Here is a 22324-nt window from a genome sequence, read left to right as displayed (position 1 = left end):
ACTATGCTCACGACACCACTGTAGTGTCGCCTACCACTGAGCGATACTATGCACACGACACCACTGTGGTGTCGCCGGCTGTTGACCGCTGTTTCGCGCACGACACCACTGTGGTGTCGCCGGACGGCATAGTGTTAATATATGCCATATACAGCTGAAACCACTCAATGATAATTAGACAGCTACTAGCTTGTTGGTATGATGACTGCTCCGTTTGGTTCACTCTACCAAATAGTCACAATGGTATTAAGATCTGGCTAGGGGAGGTACGACGCCAACGTCAGAGGATGATACGGCGGTCGATCGGTACCTTTGCGCTTTCGGAGACCTGTTCGGACGTGGTTTAGTTTTTAGTTTGATTGAGAAGGGGCGCCAAATGATATGTCCTTGTGTGAAAGTATGTTCTCTAACAGTACAAAAAGCGTCTCCTGCCCTTAGTTCTTGAGAGGCTACAGAGAGTTTTGGAATTTTTATCGACGACATAGTTTCAAAGTCAGATAATTCGCATTCCGTCAAACGCTGGTGGTGAAAATTTCTTCCACCACCGCAAATCGAACCGGATACCTCCAAACCGAGAAAAGCGTGCATTAGCGACGTTGGCTACAGGTGCGAGTTTCTTTCTGGACAGTATCAACGTCAGCCAGCAGACTAAATTGTGTCCAGTGCATCTACATGTACGAAAGAGGAATCGTATGTGGAAGTAGAGATCACTGAAGCGTTAAGAGTAACTTGGTCCGGCACACAGTTTTAATCTGCCAGGAAGTTTCCTATTAGCGCACACTCCTCTACAGAGTGAAAATCTCATTCTTTAAAGGAACGTTTAATCTAAGTCAAAACATCTCATCTGATGAAGGAATGATACCGTGGCGTGGACGGTTAAATTTTAAAGTTTACAATCCGTCGAAAATTACGAAATATGGCATACTAATTCGGTTGCTGTGATTCGAGTACGGCATACATTTCCTCATTCAAGATATATTCCGGCGCTGGACATCCACTAGCAAAAATAGTGATGGAACTATTGACGGCTTCTGATGGAAAGTGGCATCACCTCTGCAGGGATAATTATTATAACAGTGTAGTCCTGCAGAGAAGTTACTTGAAAAGAAAATTCTAGTTTGTGGAACGATACGACAAAATAGAGGATTTCAGGAAAATTGAAACGGGCAAAAGTCAATGTGTTTGAAGCTTGTCATCAACGGAAAGGTGAGAAGCGGCCGGCGACAATCCAAGTTAATCCGAACCAGCGCTGCCGGGGCAAAGCGAATAAATTTGTACGAGACGTGCGGACGACAAAGTGTAAAGAAGCTTGCGGACTGTTCGCCGACAAGAGGCCGTTGCACGGTATTAGTGTGGTGCCTTTTGACAGCGACTGGATTTTTGTCCGGAGTGCTTGCTTACTTCCTCCTCGCTTGACTCTACCCTATCGGCGGCGGCTCGGCTCGGCTCGGCGCGGTACGTACCGGAGTCGGGCTACTGGTGTGCTAATCGCAGGCGCAGAGCAGGCCGGCGTTCCCTCGCCGCCGCTGGACCGGGCGCCTCCTGCGGCGCCTGGCGCGCCGGTTCTTGTTCCTCCGCTTCTTCCTCCCTGCTGTCTTCGCTGCAAATGAAAGAGGGCGGCTGTAGCGCGGTTTGCATGCATATTCAAAAACTTCATCCTACTCTCAATATCTGCAGACACACCCTGCATATTTATGGCGTCTAACTCTCAATGCAAATATACCACTAATTGCATGAAATACAATCCACAGTACCTGTCTAGCTTGCAGTTTACTATTCCCTTATTTTAATGAGGGCTGATACTCTACGATGAAGGAGGAAAACAATAATAAAATTTGTTTGGTTGTTATGGTTCCGTACCTAAAACGGTAAAAACTGAACCCTAGTAGGATCAGTTTAAATGAATGTTCCGCCATTTGACTGTATAGATTGCTCATTTTGTTGATGAATCATTTTCAGTATCGTATTTGAAAATGTAGATAGAGAGGTAAAAATTGACACACGTGCTTGGAATGACACGGGGGTTTTATTAGAAGCAAAAAAAAAAAACTAAGTTCACAAAATGTCCGACAGATGGCGCTGGACAGCAAAACTGCTACCGTGACAGGTGAGAGGTACGCCGGTATGTTACAGAATCGCATCATCTCCAGCCTGGCTGAGAAACACCTGCTGGAACGTACGATGTTTATGCAGGATGGCGCTCCACCCCATATTGCTAGACGCTTGAAAGATCTCTGGCGCGCGTCGTTTGGTGATGATCGTGTGCTCAGCCGCCACTTTCGTCATGCTTGGCCTCCCAGGTCCCCAGACCTCAGTCCGTGCGATTATTGGCTTTGGGGTTACCTGAAGTCGCAAGTGTATCGTGATCGACCGACATCTCTAGGGATGCTGATACACAACATCCGATGCCAATGCCTCACCATAACTCCGGACATGCTTTATATATATATATATATATATATATATATATATATATATATATATATATGGCAAACACCAATAATAATAATAAATAATAATAATAATAATAATAATAATAATGTATCAAAAAGAATTATCATATTTAAAAAAATCATAACTATTATGTTATTTGAGAGATGTACGTGAACAACGTACTGTGGGAAAGAGCAAACTCTTTTTACATTGTTCCCGCCAGGTGGCAGCAGTGTGCGCCCACTTCAGTTCTATGGGACAACAGAGAGTGTTTTGTGTTGTATGGTTTGCGCAGTGCGGGATCAGTAGTAACTGCTCAGCGTGACTTTCGAACTAGGTATGGTGTGGATCCTCCTACAGCATAAGAGAGGTATTTTCCAAAATTGAATGTGGTTTGTGCACTTTCACGGGAAAAGGTGTATGGTCCATTTCTCTTTGCCTAATACACTGTTGCAGGAAGCACATATCTGAATATGCTTGATAACTTTCTTTTCCCACAGCTGGAGACTAATTCGGAAGAGTGCATTTACCAATAGGATGGGGCACTACCACACTGGCATCTGTAAATGTGGGAATTTTTAAATTAAAGGATTACTGAACAATAGATCGGTGGCACTGGACCAAATGATTCAGCCTTACATTACTGGCCCCCAGGATCACCGAACCTAACTGCATTTCGATGGCCTTTGTAGTCTGGTTCCTTCAACCCCCACAAACCAATCATTTCTTGTGGGGATTTATAAAAGACTCTGTTTATGTGCCTCCATTACCAACAACAATGAATGAACTGAGACATCGCATAACAGCAGTTGTGGAAGCTGTAACTCAAGACATGCTCACTGCATTGTGGGAACAATTTGAATATTGCATTGACATATGCCGTGCATCTCAAGAGGGGCATATTGAAAACCTATGAAAAGGTATGAAGAATACCTTTTTGAGTTCCATCAAAGAACAAAATTCGTTGTGTATGTTTATTAGTTTCAGAAATATATATGCGACAAATCTAAGCAAGTAACATTGTTCCAATACAATTTAGGATAAAAAAACTATTTTTTTCAATTTAAAAAATTGTTGAGATCGCGTTTCCTACAAGTTACGCATGATCAGACTTCAATAAACGATGTCATCGTCAAAATGTATTAAAGTTGGTTATATAAAGTAGTTGTTGCATGTCTATGGGTTGCTAGTCTTGCAAACTCGGTACTGTGTTCTGGTCTCAGCGGGAATCAGATACGAAAGAATGTGTGGTTTTGGACTAACACTTTATCGTCATAAATCGCATTCCTCCACATTCAGCGCCGGCCGGGGTGGCCGAGCAGTTCTAGGCGCTACAGTCTGGAACCACGCGACCGCTACGGTCGCAGGTTCGAATCCTGCCTCGGGCATGGATGTGTGTGATGTCCTTAGGTTACTTAGGTTTAAGTAGTTGCAAGTTCTAGGGGACTGATGACCTCAGAAGTTAAGTCCCATAGTGCTCAGAGCCATTTGAACCATTCACATTCAGCATAACAAGGAAATACTATGTACTCACTAACACGAAACGTAAGCAATGACAATTTTGCTCGCTTACCAAACGAACGAATAAACAAGGCAAAGGCAAAGGGCACAGAGAAAATTAACGTCACGGAAATCCGCGCTGCAACAAAGAGAAAGGATTTCGCAACGCTCCTGGCGGACAGTGCGTGAACCCTCTTGACGCCAGCCAGACGATCAGCTGACATCTGCCATGGTGATCGCTTGTCGTCACTACACAATCCCATTCGAGGAGCGTTGCCCTCTATTGATGCTCGGAACACGATCCATGAATCGTGCCAGGAAGTGTACCCGTCGTCCAGAACGCGTTCAAAACGGCTCTGAGCACTATGGGACTTAACTTCTGAGGTCATCAGTCCCCTAGAACTTAGAACTACTTAAACCTAACTAACCTATAGACATCAAACACATCCATGCCCGAGGCAGGATTCGAACCTGCGACCGTAGCGGTCGCGCGGTTCCAGACTGTAGCGCCTAGAACCGTTCGGCCACTCCGGCCGGCTCCAGAACGCGTTTGCTGTTGAGTCAGAGCCGGGGAAAGTTCCGTGGAGGATGCTTCGTGACGAGCGGAGATTTCGTCTGGTTGTGTGGATGAGGCGGGTGTGAAGGTTCTTCTACGACTAACACCGCCTCTGTTTATCTTGCCGATTACGAGGATTTCGAATGTTTTCTCAACGCCGCAAAATTTACTTAGCTGCGCAAATAGGTCGGATTCGAAATACCATCCTCTGTCCACCGTTATTTGGAGCAGGCAACCAAAACGAGAATTATTAGGTGGTCAAGGTTTATATAGCTTATTTTTTAGTTATATCCAAGGATGCTATGACTCAATTCATTTTTTAACTTTTATTTTTTGAATATTTATGTATGTAGTTTCATTTTTACTATACCTAAATAGCTTATAATTAGATCATGACAATGTATGACACAAATGCAGTGGCTAGCGTCTCAGCGTAACTGTTGTACGCCGGAACGCCTTCTGGCCAGCACGTAAAACAGTATATTACTGTCAGCAGGTAACGTTGTCCTTCTGAAGTAGGCAGTGGAGCTATGACATCAGCATGAATATGCACTAATCTTGATGTCGTGTCTGCAAAATTGCTTATCGACACATGAACATGGCGAGATACCTTGCTGCACTTGATTTGTAAGCATGCGCGAGCCCATATTCGAAAGTCCTTCTATATTTCAGGCCTCTCAGATGGCTAACTATTGATTTAATTGTTGCTTTCACGTCAGGGTGGCATAAGTGATGCAAGCTATTAAAGATTTTCTTGCGTAGCGCCGACGTAGCGAACGGACGAGTATTCCCATTCGAAATATCACAGTACCACTTTGCCGCTTGTGGCTGGAACGTCTGCAGGTTTAAGTTGAAGACCTAACCGGTCAGAATCTTGCGCTTAGACTAGCTGACTAAGCCCGCTGTCTTCATGATACCGCTCACCTGTAACAGGCAGGCTATCACTACATTGTGAGTTACTTATGTATGCCTTACATCAGTGGTGAATTGAGCTATGAATTCCATTTGATTGTATTGCCTCGGGGAACGCTTGTTATTTTGTCGAAAGGCATAGGTTAGGGGTTTATGGTCTGTGTAAATGACGAAATCTCTCGCTTCCAACAGTGTAAGAAAATATTTAATGGACTCATAAACCGCCAACAACTCTCGATCACAGGCATTCCTTTACTGCTTAGCGGGAGAGCGTTTTCGTGAAAAGAACACGAGACGCCGTCAGGCTTCGTCTACATTCTGTTGCAATGCAGCACTGACTGCCGTTGGGCTTGCATCTACATTGAAGCTCCAAAGAAACTGGTATAGGTATGCGTAATCAAATACAGGCATATATAAACAACCAGTATACGGCGCTGCAGTCGGCTACGCCTATATAAGACAACACGTGTCTGGCGTAGTTGTTAGATCGGTTATTACTGATGCAATGGCACTTAAGTCAGTTTGAACGTGTGTTGGAGTCGGCACACGACCGATAGGATACAGCATCTCCGAGGTAGCGATGAAGTGGGGATTTTCCCGTACGACGTACCGTGAATATCAGGAATCCGGTAAAACATCAAATCTCCGACATTGCTGCGGCCGGAAAAAGATCCTGCAAGAACGGGACCAACGACGACTGAAAAGAATGTTGCCTGGTCGGACGAGTCTCGTATCAGATCGTATCGAGCGGATGGACGTGAACGGGTGTGGAGAGAACCTCATGAATCCACGGACCCTGCATGTCAGCAGGGGACTGTTCAAGCTGGTGGAGGCTCTATAATGGTGTGGGACGTGTGGAGTTGGAGTAATATTGGACCCCTGATACGTCTAGATACGACTCTGACAGGTGACACGTACTTAAGCATCCCGTCTGACCACCTGCATCCGCTAACGTCCATTCTGCGTTCCGACGGACTCCGGCAATTCCAGCAGGACAATACGACACCCCACACGACCGGAATTGCTACGGAGTGACTCCAGGAACACTCTTCTGAGTTTCAACATTTTCGCTGGCCACCAAAGTCCCCATACATGAACATTATTAAGCATATCTGAGATGCCTTGCAACGTGCTGTTCGGAAGATATCTCCTCCCCTTGTGCTCTTACGGATTTATGGACTGTCCTGCAGGATTCATGGTGTCAGTTCCCTCCAGCACTACTGCAGACACTAGCCGAGTCCATCCCATGTCGTGTTGCGGAACCTCGGCGTGCTCGCGGGGGCCTTACACGGTATTAGGCAGGTGTAAGAGTTTCTTTGGCTCATCAGTACATTATGAGCGCGAGAGGTGCTTCTAAAGTGGGTCGTGCTAGAAGGGCTTCATCTGCTATACTTTTCTTAGCTGCTCCGAACGTTGACTCTGGCCACAGCCTGACATTTTATCTTTAATCTTAGGACTAGCTAACGCTGAGATAAGAGACTCTTGGAGTTCTGCTGCATGAGGTAGGTGACATCGATAAAAACTAAGACCTCCCAGGAATCTTCGCAGTCTATTAGCAGTTTCTGGCCATGGGATACTTAAAATAGCTTCGACTTGCTCCAGTAATGGCAGTGATCCGCCTGATGATACGAGGTGGTCTAAAATGGTAATCTCTGCCTGGCCATAAACACACTTTGAGGTGTTCCTCATTACTCTCTATTTGTCAAGACGCTTTGCCTCAAATATGCAATAATGCATACTTATAAAACTAAATCTATGAACATTTGCCATGTCTGCACGGCATTTATCAATCCGAACATCATACACTAGCTTTCAAATACACTAAACGGCGTTATAATGGCCGTTTTCGGAATGTGTCTTTCAGCCACATGAATCTGTGCATATGCCGTTGCGCGATTAGTACGCCAAAGACTCTTCCCAACATAATGCAAAATTATGATCCCTCAATAGTGGAACAGGGTAGCGACCAAGTAGTGTCCTATAATTCAGTGCACGGTAATCATCACGTGGTCAACATGCATCGTTCTTCTTTGGTTCTAAATGTAGGTGTGACGATGAAGGTCCGCTAGGTGGGTGAATGGTGCCTTTCTTCAATACAGTATTAAATTCCGCCTTGGAAACGGTGTATCGATTAGGGGCAAGACGTTTGAGCCTTCATGAAGTCAGTGGGCCTGCAATAGTGTTGATATAATGTATAGTGTTGTGACATACCTTTCGTGGGGCTCCAGGAGGCATCCAGATACCAGAAAACTGTTCCAGAAGTTTTTTGCGTACCCATTGCCCTTTGACTGGATTAGTTTGGCGCAATGTACTGTCGCGGTACACTGAAATCCATGGGCAGATAGCCCAGTGATGTAGCCTATTGCAAGAGCTTAGGTGACATCTGGCAGCAGACGATAATGCGCTAAAAAATCGGCTCCGATTATTGGTTCGCTCACAACCACTACTGTGAAATTCCACGCCAAGGCAGGTCTTGTTCGGTGTGCTGAGTCCCGTACGTCGAGACAGTTAAATTATTATCCGCGGAAAACCAAAACGAGGTGGCCGGTCGGTATTTGTGTAACCGGGCCCACGGGAAAATACGTAGGTCAGTACCGGTGTCCACCAAAAACTTGGGTCCTGTCATGCGGCCTGTGATGGAGAGGCGCAAGGACTACGACTGTATATTTGGAGCAATTAGATCCTCTTGTCGTTTACCACTGGGGAAGGCACACGACAAGTTAACTTGTGTGCCTGGTCTCCGAACTTCTTGTACCAACACAGGTCTGTCTGGGGTGAATTGTCGGCTACTAGGAAATTTTCTGGGAAACGACTTCTCGGCCTTCTGGGGAACCGTCCTCTACCATTCCGGTCAGAGAGCAGTTCGCCCATGTGCTTACTCAGCACGTATACTATGTTCATGAGACTGTCACAATCCACTCGCGTGACGACCGACGTTGTCCCAGGACAGGAGGTCGGTGCTATCACGTCTTGATCTGCAAAGGAAAACATTCCTACAGGCCACTGCCCCACCACTTGCGTTCAGTGTGTGGTAGCATGCAAAGACGCTTCTATAGCAATGATCAGATGTGGTGCCAACACTCCAAGGAAGTTAGATTAGTAGTTTACGTCCTCTAGACGACAGGATCATTAGAGATGGAATAAAACTTTGGTCTGGATAAGGGTAGGGAAAGACATCAGTTGTGCCTTTTCAAATCATCCGTACTTAAGCGATGTATAGAAATCACGGGAGACCTAAATCTAGGCGTCGTCAGCGGTATTGTTCGCTGTCCTCCAGAATGCGAATCCAGTCAGCAATGCGTCGCCTCGATTAATCGAGATGAAGCCCTGCTATTTATCACTGCCCGATGAGTGGAGTGTCTGGCGTCGCCTGCTGAAATCGCATTTACGGGTACAGTGGCATATTTACAATCGGTTCAATTCTCATTGATCAATTTCTCCTCAACCTACAAAACTGTAGATACACTATTACCTATACATATTGCTTGTTCACGACATAACGAACCACATTTAGAAGTCTAAACTACATGGCCCTGCTACAAATTCTTAACTGGGTCCTACGATGTCATCTGCCACCTACGTCGTTAAGTAATCTCTTGCTGGTTTAAAAAGAAGAAGTCGACGGATAGTGTTCTGCTGTTATGTCTGTATGGCGTACAGAGACTCCTGTAAGGATTTCTGACTTCCGCAGGCAGTGTCTTCCTGCTCAGGCGTGCATTTCATCTTTTCCGTGTGTTCAGAACTTTGTTGTGAGGCAATGGAGTCAGCACGCACGTGAAGACTGGATTCAGCCAATAATGTTCAAGTCTGGGAACTTTGGTGACCAGCGGAAGTGTTTAAACTCAGAATAATGTTCCTGGAGCCACTTTGTGGCGATTCTGGACGAGTGGGGTGTCGCATTACCATGCTGGAATTGCCCAAGTCCATCGGAATGCACAATGGGCATGACTGGATGCAGGTGATCATACAAGATGCATACGTATGTGTCACCTGTCAAAGTCGTATCTAGAAGTATGAGGGGTCCCACATCACTACAATTGCACACCCCCCACACCATTACAGAGCCTCCACCAGCTTGAAAAGTCACCTGCTGACATGCAGGGTCCATGGATTCATAAGGCTGTCTCCATACCCGTACACGTCCGCTCGATACAATGTGAAACGACACTCGTCCGACCAGGCAACATGTTTCCAGTCATCAACAGTCCAATGTCGGTGTTCACGGGGCCAGGTGAGGCGTAAATCTTTGTTGTGTGCAATCGTCAAGGGTTCACGAGTGCGCCTTCGGCTCCTAAAGCCAATATCGATGATCTTTCGTTGAATGGTTCGCACGCTGACACTTGTTGGCGGCCCAGCATTGAAATCTGAGACAGTTTGCGGAAGGGTTGCGCTTGTGTCATGTTGACGGGCTCTCTTCAGTCGTCGTTGGTCCCGTCCTTGCAGGATCTTTTTCTGGCTGCAGCCATGTCGGAGCTTTGATGTTTTACCGGATTCCTGATATTCACGGTACACTCGTGAAATGGTTGCACGGGAAAATCGCCACTTCATCGCTACCTCGGAGATGCTGTGTCCCATCGCTCGTGCGCCGACTATAACACCACGTTCACATTCACTTAAATCTTAATAATCTACCATTGTAGCGGCAGTAACCGGTCTAACGGCTGCACCAGACAAGTGTTGTCTTACACTCCTGGAAATGGAAAAAAGAACACATTGACACCGGTGTGTCAGACCCACCATACTTGCTCCGGACACTGCGAGAGGTGCGGAAGGTGCACGTGCCCGTCGACCTGGGACCGGACCGCAGCGACGCACGGATGCACGCCAAGACCGTAGGATCCTACGCAGTGCCGTAGGGGACCGCACCGCCACTTCCCAGCAAATTAGGGACACTGTTGCTCCTGGGGAATCGGCGAGGACCATTCGCAACCGTCTCCATGAAGCTGGGCTACGGTCCCGCACACCGTTAGGCCGTCTTCCGCTCACGCCCCAACATCGTGCAGCCCGCCTCCAGTGGTGTCGCGACAGGCGTGAATGGAGGGACGAATGGAGACGTGTCGTCTTCAGCGATGAGAGTCGCTTCTGCCTTGGTGCCAATGATGGTCGTATGCGTGTTTGGCGCCGTGCAGGTGAGCGCCACAATCAGGACTGCATACGACCGAGGCACACAGGGCCAACACCCGGCATCATGGTGTGGGGAGCGATCTCCTACACTGGCCGTACACCACTGGTGATCGTCGAGGGGACACTGAATAGTGCACGGTACATCCAAACCGTCATCGAACCCATCGTTCTACCATTCCTAGACCGGCAAGGGAACTTGCTGTTCCAACAGGACAATGCACGTCCGCATGTATCCCGTGCCACCCAACGTGCTCTAGAAGGTGTAAGTCAACTACCCTGGCCAGCAAGATCTCCGGATCTGGCCCCCATTGAGCATGTTTGGGACTGGATGAAGCGTCGTCTCACGCGGTCTGCACGTCCAGCACGAACGCTGGTCCAACTGAGGCGCCAGGTGGAAATGGCATGGCAAGCCGTTCCACAGGACTACATCCAGCATCTCTACGATCGTCTCCATGGGAGAATAGCAGCCTGCATTGCTGCGAAAGGTGGATATACACTGTACTAGTGCCGACATTGTGCATGCTCTGTTGCCTGTGTCTATGTACCTGTGGTTCTGTCAGTGTGATCATGTGATGTATCTGACCCCAGGAATGTGTCAATAAAGTTTCCCCTTCCTGGGACAATGAATTCACGGTGTTCTTATTTCAATTTCCAGGAGTGTATATAGGCGTAGCCGACCGCAGCGACGTATTCTGTCTGTTTCCATAACTATGTACGGTACTTAAATATGCATGTCTATACCAATTTCTTTGGCGCTTCAGTGTATTTGTTCTACATGTCTGTGGACAAAGGACAACAGAACTGGCTTGATGAAAAACAGAATCTGACCATGACTACACACATCTCCCCATGCAGAGAGGACGCTAAAATCTGAACAAAACAACCCCTTGCGTTGTTGGCCACAAAGCGTATGTCGTGGAGACTACAGTCAATACGATTTCCGCGGTATTTTGCTATACGTTAGTCAATGTTATGCTGAACAAGTGTAAGACGGTCCTGTTTTACTGCTGCTTCTAACTTAACTGTGCAGACACTATTCCACGCCAGTTTCATTAAAAACTACAGTTGTGACTCTTGTGGAGCAATGAAGACCGTGGCTGTTGTTTGAAGACAAATGTTGATGGTTTTAGGACAGCAACCAGCTACAAATTTACTTTCAATTTCTTTATTCAAAGGAAACCGTTACCGGTTTCGAATCGTTGTGATTCATCCTCAGACGGTTTACACGCTTTCTTTATGACATTTGGTGTGTATTATGGATTAATTGTCCTAAAATATAAATAAAACATAATTATAAACACGCCACACACATATGGTTGCGTTACAGATTTTCGTTGCATGTGACTTACGTGAAACGTCGGTTTCGAGTGTTTGTTTTCATAACATTCGTCCAACAGATGTAAATGCATTCCCGCTGTGTCCTCGTTGTTGCACACGTAAATAGTTCTCACTGTACACTTTAGATTTGTCATATTTACACTAGATAAAATTACTTCAGAAATCAGCGAATATGTTACTCCAACAGATTCAATCTTTTTTTATAATTATGTAGCAATATAGGTTGAATGTATTCAAAACACATTTTAACAAAAGAATAAGAGCGGCAAATAGCTTACTACCTAAACCAATAAATATCATTTAACTTAAAATAGGCTTCTTATTATTTATTAATACACATTTTTTACCCTGGACTCTAAAACAGATGCCAAAAACTATTTTAAGCAACACCAAATTTTACCAGTTTGTCGGTAGAGGACCCCAACTCTTCTTGTGTTAAGCCATATTCCATTCCCCCAAACCCCCTCCCGCTGCTGCTACGGTCACAGGTTCGAATCCTGCCTCGAGCATGGATGTGTGTGATGTCCCTAGGTTAGCCGGCCTAGGTGGTCTAGCGGTTCTAGGCGCTCAGTCAGGGACCGCACGGCTGCTACGGTCGCAGGTCCGAATCCTGCCTCGGGCATGGATGTGTGTGATGTCCTTAGTTAGGTTTAAGTAGTTCTAAGTCTAGAGGACTGATGACCTCAGAATTTAAGTCCCATAGTGCTCAGAGCCATTTGAAGCATCTGAAACCCCCCCCCCCCCAATTAGCTCCCCCCTCCCTTGACCGACTTCTAGAAATCGCCCCTGTGCTTAGTAGCAAAGAACTGAGAGTTTGTTGTTTAGTAATATAATATATAAATTTGATTACGGAGCAAGAGTTTTCTGCGAGCTTTATCTGTGCAGGACATATTTTTAAATACGGATCTCTGCAGTCCATCTTGCTGAGTCCCATACAAATAGTTTGTTGTTTCAGTCTGTTTTAAAATTAAATTTTAGTTCAATTTATTCATTTTAGTTTCCCTTTTCATTACACTCAAAACCATTAATGAGCAAACTTTGTGCACAGTAGAAACGGAGAGATTTGTCTGCCGTCCAAAAGGGTATCAAATGGTTCAAATGGCTCTGAGCACTATGGGACTTAACTGCTGAGGTCATCAGTCCCCCAGAACTTAGAACTACTTAAACCTAACGTACCTAAAGGACATCACACACATCCATGCCCGAGGCAGGATTCGAACCTGCGACCGTAGCGGTCGCGTGGTTCCAGACTGTAGCGTCTAGAACAGCTCGGCCACCCCCGCCGGCCCAAAACGGTATCACCATTGGCTTTCGGGCTAAGGGTGGAAGCATTTTCAAAACGGCTAAGTTTGCTAACTGTTCCCGTGCCGCCGTGATTAAAGTACACTATACAAGGCAAAATGCCGCTGTCTGAAATCGGCGCTTAGGCAACTGTGGCGCAACACGGGCCATAACTAACAGGAGTGGAAGACGGCTGCAGAGATGTGTACGGAACCCAGATGAACCACCGGGCTACCAACAGTGTCTCGTCAACGACTGTTCAGCGAACTTTGCTGCGTATGGGGCTATGCGGCGGGCACGTGGGTCATACACCTACGCTGGCCGACGAAGACTGGGATTTGCACGCCAATATCGCAACTGCACGTCCGCTGAGTGGCAACAAGTGGTCTTTTCATATGAATCACTTTTTATGGTGTGTATGGCGTGAAATGTCTGAAAGCAAACACCCTGTAACAATTGTCGGAAGGGTCCAGACCGGAGGAGGGAGCGATATGGGCTAGTTCCTGTGTGACCTCGTCATTCTGGATGGCACCATGGCTCAACATAAGTATACATCTATCCTTTGGGGACCACGTCAACTCCCAAATGCAGTTTGTTTTTCCTCGGCACCAACAGGTCACTGCAATGTCTCACACAGCTCGCAGTGTACGTGTGTGGTTCGAAGACCACCGAGATCATTTTGCCTTTCTCCCTTGACCACTGAACTCCCCTAATTAAAACCCAGTCGAGAATCTGTGTGACCAGCTGGATTGAGCTGTTCGCACTATAGAGCGCAACCAGCCACGGCACTGAAGTTGGCGTGGCTTCACGTCCCTGTCAGTACATTCCAGGACCTCTTCCCGCACGTCTTGCAGCTGTCTGCGCTGCGAAAATTGGCTATTCACACTCTTGACAGATCGTTGTATAAATTAATTCGCATGATTTGTTGACTGTAGTAAATATATGTTGTAGTGCACTACATTTATTTATATCTGGTTTATCTCTTAGATGAAAAGCATCCTCAGCTGGTTAAATTTAAACCAGTAGGTATTTTAAATTTATTGGAATAATAGGTATTAAGCGTACTCAATAATGAGCGAACAGGAGAACGTACAGAAGAACTAGGCTATGTGAATTGCAGAGGAGGAGGAGGAGGAGGAGGAGGAGGAGAAACGCGAGAAAATGGTACGTAAAGAAGAGCAGAAAGACAAGAAGCAGGTCGCAAGAAAAAGGAGAAGAAGACGCGGAAAGTAGACGGAAGGAAGAGGTGGATGATGTGCAAGAAGTTGCTCATATACTATGTTGTTTACTAGTTAAGTAGTCACTAAAGAAAGATAATAATATACAGTTATCCATCAAATTAACTGCTTTTTAAGTGAGACCAATGTTTCTGTTTGTGAAGAAAATCGAAATAAAACAGAAAATTTCAAAGTAATATCAAAGGGGTTAGATCAAGAAACGAATATTCTATAAACTGAAAGTCAATTTGTCTAATGGCGACTGGAGCATTTTTTTAACAAAATTAGTTACTGGCATTGCAGGTGTACATATTTGGATAGTTCAGAAACTAACCCACCACTAACATATGTAGTCCTAGAAAGAACTTTCTGAAATAACCAAATAATTGCAGGAGACTCAAAATGTTCCACAAAGGGGTTTGGAAAATGATTTCGGTCAAGCTGGGAGACGCCAGTGTCGTAATAGCCAATGGTGGGTGGAATTTAGATTTAAACTGCATAAAGGATGGACTATAAAGTTCACTGTCTTTGATCCCCACGGGAAGAACCATCTTGTACCGAACTGTTTTTATGAACTTTTCAGGGGAAATTATCATTGAATGACAAAAGAACTGTCCGTTTTCTCGTGTTGCAGTTGGGACTACTAAATATTAAAAGATTTAGCACTTTCACTTCGAGCGAGAATTTAAAGTCAAGTTCTCGTCGGCGGGAGAAGAATGGAATTTGAGATTACAGTTCAACAACATTTGAGATTACAATTATTCGCTCCAAATTTGTATAATGAATCATGGGGCGCAAATAGGAATTCCAAAGAATGCAACATAAATCAAGCAAAGCATCAGTGTGTAAGGATTAACTAAGCTCACTTGTTTGAGGTCTTGATTATTCGATTACCTTGTGTGGCTAGGAAAAAATTAAATAGCAAATTCTGGGACAACATCGAAGAATGGATAAAAAGTTTAGTCTAGTAAGATTGTCTATACATGTCTCAAGAGAATTCTGTTAGTTAATGAAAACCAAATTGCGTAAAGAGGATGCAAATGATACGAAATGAGAAGGGAAACAGGATACATTAGGTGAATTTTGGACAGGTTGTGCATAAATATGTTAACAATGTTAGAGGATGTAGGCGAGATTTTCAGCCACAAAACCAAAGATACCTGCGACAGGACAGGCCACTTTCGATAAATAACAGAGGTAATGCAAATATTGGGGAGGACGACGAGGAGATGCCAATACCCCAGTAGAATGGGCGGCAGTAGTGGTTCACCTTATCAAAAGTGGTCTAAATTTCCAGTTTCAAGATTTTAAACATGGCTGAAACAGCAACTGTTGAAATTCTTCACGGTAAATGATGACAGCCAAAACAGTTGCAGGATAAAGATTTATTAAAATTCTTGACCACGGTTTCGGTATATCTAAATATACCTTCATCAGAAGTACAATACCTAAAATTACATCATAGGCGAAGTACTGATGCTAAGCTGTGTTCGCATCGACCCTCTGTCCATAATCATGTTGTATAAATGGAGATGATGTTTTAACTACTGACGACGCCTTTGGCACAATTGTTTTATTAATCTCCATTGCAGGATGTAATTTTAGATATTTTACTTCTGATGAAGGTATATTTAGATATACCGAAACCGTGGTCAAGAATTTTAATAAATCTTTATCCTGCAACTGTTTTGGCTGTCATCATTTATCGTGAAGAATTTCCAATTTTACAAGTACTGCAGATGGAGACGAGACCTTAGGAGGAGTGCAGAGAACGACAGGTATGCAATTCCGTATTTGTTCGATGTCAAGGAAGACAGTACTAAGAGACGAACTAATGGAGGAGAAGGAAATCAAAAACGCAATTCAGGTTAGAGCTACAGTGAAAGGTAGAAGACAAGAAGTATCCAATATTGAGTTTACTGACTATAAAAAGACGTTAGTTTCATTAGTAAGAATTTATGGTAATGTATAATGGATAAATAGGAGGAGGCTACGATCCAAGTAAAGGAAATAACAAAATTAACTGACAGTGTGGACAGAAATATATATGGGCAAGCCCACACGAATTTCCGAACAGAGTACATGCATTTCCAAGTGTGTTATCACAACTAGATGCAAATATTTGACGTGGTTTACACTCACTGTGAAATAATGAAGTGAGTATGCCTATTGCGAAATGCAAGAAGAGTATTAAGTATGAGAGGTGGAGAATGGGAATAAAATTTAGTAGTGACCCTGGGGAATTTCCATAACATGCAAATAAGGTTTGGATAATTACAGCGGAACCTAGTTATGATGATACTAACATAGTGGTAGAAGGAAGAGATAGAGAAGAAATTTATAGATTCCCAAAATTTACAAGATAGTTAGAAGAAGCGGCTGTAGGGGAAGGAGTAGAAGAATAGGTTATGGGACAATATGGGCTTGGTAGAGAGGAGAAAGATTTATTGACTTCTGCAAGAAATTTCAGCTAGTAATAGCGAATACTCTGTTCAAGTATCACAACAGGAGGAGGTATACTTGGAAAAAGCCGGGAAATACGGAAGATCTCAATTAGAATAAATCATGGTCAGGCAGAGACTCCGAAATCAAATATTGGACTGTAAGGAGCGCACAGCAGCAAATATAGACTCAGATCGCTGTTTAGTAACGATGAAGAGTAGGCTGAAGTTCAAAGAGACTAGTCAGGAAGAATCAATGCGCAAAGAAGTTAAGGAATGAAGCGATACGCTTGAAGTTGGTGGATATGGATACTGCGATAATGAACAGCTCAATAGGCAGTTCAGTTGAAGAGGAATAGACATCTCGACATCTCGAAAAAGAGCAATCACAGAAGTTGGAAAGAAAAACATAGGTACCATCAACGTAAATGCAAAGAAAACATGGGTAACAGAAGAAACACTTAAGTTTATCGACGAAAGAAGGAAGAAGAAAAATGTTCAAGGAAACTGAGGAATGCAGAAATACAAGTCCCTTCCCTACAGGGAAGCTAAGGCTAAATGGGTTCATGAAAAATGTGATGAAATCGAAAAAGAAATAATTGTCGGGAAAACTGAGTCAGCACATAGAAAAAGCAAAACAACCTTCGGTAAAATTAAAAGCAAGGGCGGTAACAACAAGAGTGAATAGTGAATTCCGCTGTTAAATGCAGAGGAGAGAAGAGAGAGGTTGAAAGGATACACTGAAGGCATCTATTAGGGGGAAAATTTGTCTTATGTGATAGGAGAGGAAACAGTAGCCGATATAGAAGAAATAGGGGATCCAGTATTAGAATCGGAATTTAAGAGAGGTTTGGCAAACTTAAGATCAAATAAGACGGAAGGGACAGATAACATTCGAACAGAATTTCTAAAATCAACAGGGGAAGTGACAACAAAACGACTATTCACATTGGGGTGTGGAATGTATGAGACTGGAGATCTACCACCAGACTTTCGGAAAGATATCATGCACATAATTCTGACGATAGCCAGACCCGACAATGCGAGAACTATCTCACAATCAGATTAACACCTCATGCATCCAAGTTGCTGACAGAAATAATATACAGAAGAATGGAAAAGAAAACTAAGGATCTGGTAGTTGACGTTCACTTTGGGTTTAGGAAAGAAAAGGCATCAGAGAGGCGCTTCTGACGTTGCAGCTGATGATGGAAGCAAAACTAAAAAAAAAAAAATCAAGACACCTTCATAGGATTTGTCGACCTGGAAAAGGAACTCGGATGTGTAAAATTGTGCAAGACGTTGGAAATTATAAGAACAATAAGGGTAAGCTAGAGGGAACGACAGGTAATTCACAATACGTGCAAGAACCAAGAGGTGACAATAAAACTGGCAGACAAAAAGCGAAGTGCTCGGAGTAAAAAGGATGTAAGACAGGGATGTTGTTCAATCTATACCTCGAAGAAGCTATGACGGAAATACAACAAAGATTCAAGAGTGAGATTAAAATTCAAGGTGAAAGGATATCACAGATACCGAGCGAGGGGGCGCAGCGGTTAGCACACTGGGCTCGCATTCGGGAGGACGACGGTTCAATCCCGCGTCCAGCCATCCTGATTTAGGTTTTCCGTGATTTTCCCAAATCGCTCCAGGCAAATGCCTGGATGGTTCCTTTGAAAGGGCATGGCCGACTTCCTTCCTCGTCCTTCCCTAATCCGATGAGACCGATGACCTCGCAGTTTGGTCTCTTCATCCAAACAACCCAACAACCTGTATCACAGATAAGATACGCTGATGACATAGCTATCCCAGTGAAAGTGAAGAAGAATTACAGGAAGACAGAAGAACTACAGAGAGACGAAATAGTGAGAAGTATCAGGAATGAGAACAGCGATAAACTTAACATCAGGATTGGTGATCACGAAATAGATGAGGTTAAGGAATTCTAGCTACCTAAGCTGTAATATAACCCATGACAGACTAGCACTGGCAGAAAGGGGCATTCCTGGCCGAGGGACGTCTACAAGTATCAAATATACGTCTCAATTTGAGGAAGAAATTTCTGAGACTGTACCTTTGGGGCACAGCATTGTATGGTAGTGAAACATGCACTGTGGGAAACCAGAAGAAAAGACAATCGAAGCATTTGAGATGTGGTGCTACAGGATAATGTTGAAAATTATGTGGAATGATAGAGGAAGGAATGAGAAGGATCTGAGCGGAATCGGCGAGGAAAGGAAATAAGGAAAACACTGACATAAAGAAGGAATAAGATAGTAGGACATCTGTTAAGACATTAGAAAATGACTTCCACGATACTGGAGGGAGCTGTAGAGGGTAAAAACTGAAGGGGAAGACAGAGACTGGAATACGTCCAGCAAATAACTGAGGATTTGGTTTCAGTTAGAGAGACAAAAAGATGAAGCAGCTTCAGCGGCTATTCTACATCTACATCTACATTTATACTCTTCAAGCCACCCAACGGCGTGTGGCGGAGGGCACTTTACGTGCCACTGTCATTACCTCCCTTTCCTGTTCCAGTCGCGTATGGTTCGCGGGAAGAACGAATTCCGGAAAGCCTCCGTGCGCGCTCGAATCTCTCTAATTTTACATTCGTCATCTCCTCAGGAAGTATAAGTAGGGGCACGCAATATATTCGATACCGCATCCAGAAACCCACCCTCTCGAAACCTGGACAGCAGGCTACACCGCGAAGCAGAGCGCCTCTCTTGCAGAGTCTGCCACTCGAGTTTGCTAAACATCTCCGTCACGGTGTCACGCTTACCAAATAATCCTGTGACGAAACGCGCCGCTCTTCTCTATTTCCTCCGTCAACCCGACCTGGTACGGATCCCACATTGATGAGCAATACTCAAGTATAGGTCGAACGAGTGTTTCGCAAGCCACCTCCTTTGTTGATGGACTACATTTTCTAAGGACTCTCCCAATGAATCTCAACCTGGCACCCGCCTTACCAACAGTTAATTTTATATGATCATTCTACTTCAAATCGTTCCGCACGCATACTCCCAGATATTTTACAAAAGTAACTGCTACCAGTGTTTGTTCCGCTATCATATAATCATACAATAAAGGATCCTTCTTTCTATGTATTCGCAGTACATTACATTTGTTTATGTTAAGGGTTAGTTGCCACTCCTGCACCAAGTGCCTATCCGCTGCAGATCTTCCTACATTTTGCTGCAATTTTCTAATGCTGCAACTTCTCTGTATACTACAGCATCATCCGCGAAAAGCTGCATGGAACTTCCGACACTATCTACTAGGTCATTTATATATATTGTGAAAAGCAATGGTCCCATAACACTCGCCTGCGGCACGCCAGAGGTTACTTTAAAGTCTGTAGACATCTCTCCTTTGAGAACAACATGCTGTGTTCTGTTTGCTAAAAACTCTTCAATCCAGCCACACAGCTGGTCTGATATTCCGTAGGCTCTCACTTTGTTTATCAGGCGACAGTGCGGAACGGTATCTAACGCCTTGGCCGGCCGGAGTGGCCGAGCGGTTAAAGGCGCTACAGTCTGGAACCGCACGACCGCTACGGTCGCAGGTTCGAATCCTGCCTCGGGCATGGATGTGTGTGATGTCTTTAGGTTAGTTAGGTTTAAGTAGTTCTAAGTTCTAGGGGACTTATGACCACAGCAGTTGAGTCCCATAGTGCTCAGAGCCATTTTGAATCTAACGCCTTCCGGAAGTCAAGGAAAATGGCATCTACCTGGGAGCCTGTATCTAATATTTTCTGGGTCTCATGAACAAATAAAGCGAGATGGGTCTGACACGATCGCTGTTTCCGGAATCCATGTTGATTTCTACAGAGTAGATTCTGGGTTTCCAGAAATGACATGATATGCGAGCAAAAAACATGTCTAAAATTCTACAACAGATCGATGTCAGAGATATAGGCCTATATTACATCAGTATAGACATGTGTTCTCTGAGAGGTCAATAGTTGTTAGTTATTAGTAGCCACAGCCAGGGTACAATATGTGTGCCCTGAGGGGTTTGGTGTTAGTGTTTCATTTGTCGCGTCTACTGGCATTCAAATGGCACTCGGGAGGCCAGCCTGTGCACCTTCTGCCTTGGCTCTGAAAGCAGTAACTGTGTTGAGTTTAGAGATGAACTGTTCTTTCCAACGTTCATTCTAGGCTAAAACCATGCTCTACCGACGAGTATGTACTCCTTCTGAATAGCTTCAGTCACTCAAACTGAGTGACATTGTGAGCCAGCGGGAAAGTGGACGGATGTATCGACGGATTGCTGCACGTGTTGGGCGCAATGTACCAGTAATGTGTCGCTGATTTCAGCGGTGGTCTGTGGAAAATTTCCTCATCTGCAGACCAGGTTCTGGATCTTCACGTAAAACAGGCATACGCCAAGATCGACGCACTGTGCGAGCAGCATTGGCCGACTGAACATCATCCAGGGTCGAAATCTAAGCACATGTTCCATTTGCTGTATCGTCATGACTACCGGAAACTGTGTTATTGCAGTAGGACTGAGATCACATGTACCACAGGCCAGGCTACCACTGTCACCACGACACCCCCAAATATGGCGGCTCTGGTATCATGAAAGAGTTGATTGAAAAGTGGAATGGTGCTCTGTTGTCTTCAGCAACGAGAGTAGGTTCTGTCTGTATGTGAATACTGGACATACGCGTGTGGCGACGTGCCTATTCCAGAATGCATTCGATCACGACACATAGGTTCCATCCCACGTTTCACGGCAAGAGGGGCCATCAGTTACAACTCACGGTCACGTTAGGCTTTCTGCTGGTCAAAGTAGCCGGTTATCAGCCGGTTATCCCCATGCTAGCGCCATTTCTTCGACAGGAAGGTGATACACTTTTCCCAGCAGGACAAAGCACTTCTGCATACGTCTACTGCTACGCAACCTCCTCTTCCTGGTGTACAACAGCTGTCCTGATCAACAAGATCACAAATGTCTCGCCTATTGAACATTTGTGGCACATGATTTAATGCGAACTCACTCGTTTCCCAGAGCCTGCAGGAACCATTACTGAATTGCGACAAAAGATTAAAGATGCTTGCCCCAGTCTATCACAGGAAACCGCTTGGCACCTTTATGGTCGTTTAAATTAAGAATACACAACAGCATTGCCACCAGAGGTGGGTACGCTGTGTAATTATGAGACTGCTTGCGAACTTTCTAGTGTAACTGTTGCGTCTCATTTGCTCTGAATTTATCACACCTTCCTTTTACGTGTCATTTCGTGTTCTATAAAATGACTTTGTCCATTAGGGCTCTCATTTCTTTTCTAGTAGTGTGCAAACGTAAACTGATATGAAATAAAAGGCGAACTTTTCTAATCAGTAGCCTTGAGTATTGGAGAGATTACTGAAGACAAGATATATCAAACGCTTGAGCGGAACATTACTGAAACGCAACTGTTTATTTAACAACCCAGCGGTTCTCGTAAGAAAGCCCAGTGACGATGTTTATTTAGTGCTAGAGAGAACGACTCTGAATCACTAAATTGA

The 22324-nt window shown here is 44.6% G+C and overlaps 1 protein-coding gene across 1 annotated transcript in view; it reads right to left on the bottom strand.

Moving 5' to 3' along the window:
• LOC126237143 (matrix metalloproteinase-24) overlaps nucleotides 1–22324 on the bottom strand; it is a 169375-nt gene that overhangs the window by 5397 nt on the left and 141654 nt on the right. Inside the window, exon 9 of the mRNA XM_049946975.1 lies at nucleotides 1464–1600. Within this exon, the coding sequence (XP_049802932.1) occupies nucleotides 1485–1600 (116 nt within the window). The 3' untranslated portion in view covers nucleotides 1464–1484. The remainder of the gene's footprint in view (nucleotides 1–1463; nucleotides 1601–22324) is intronic.

The sequence above is a fragment of the Schistocerca nitens genome, chromosome 2 (genome assembly GCF_023898315.1).
Source record: "Schistocerca nitens isolate TAMUIC-IGC-003100 chromosome 2, iqSchNite1.1, whole genome shotgun sequence".
Classification (NCBI taxonomy): domain Eukaryota; kingdom Metazoa; phylum Arthropoda; class Insecta; order Orthoptera; family Acrididae; genus Schistocerca; species Schistocerca nitens.
The sequence above is the reverse complement of the archived record's forward strand: the minus strand, read 5'-3'. Positions and strand labels throughout refer to the sequence as shown.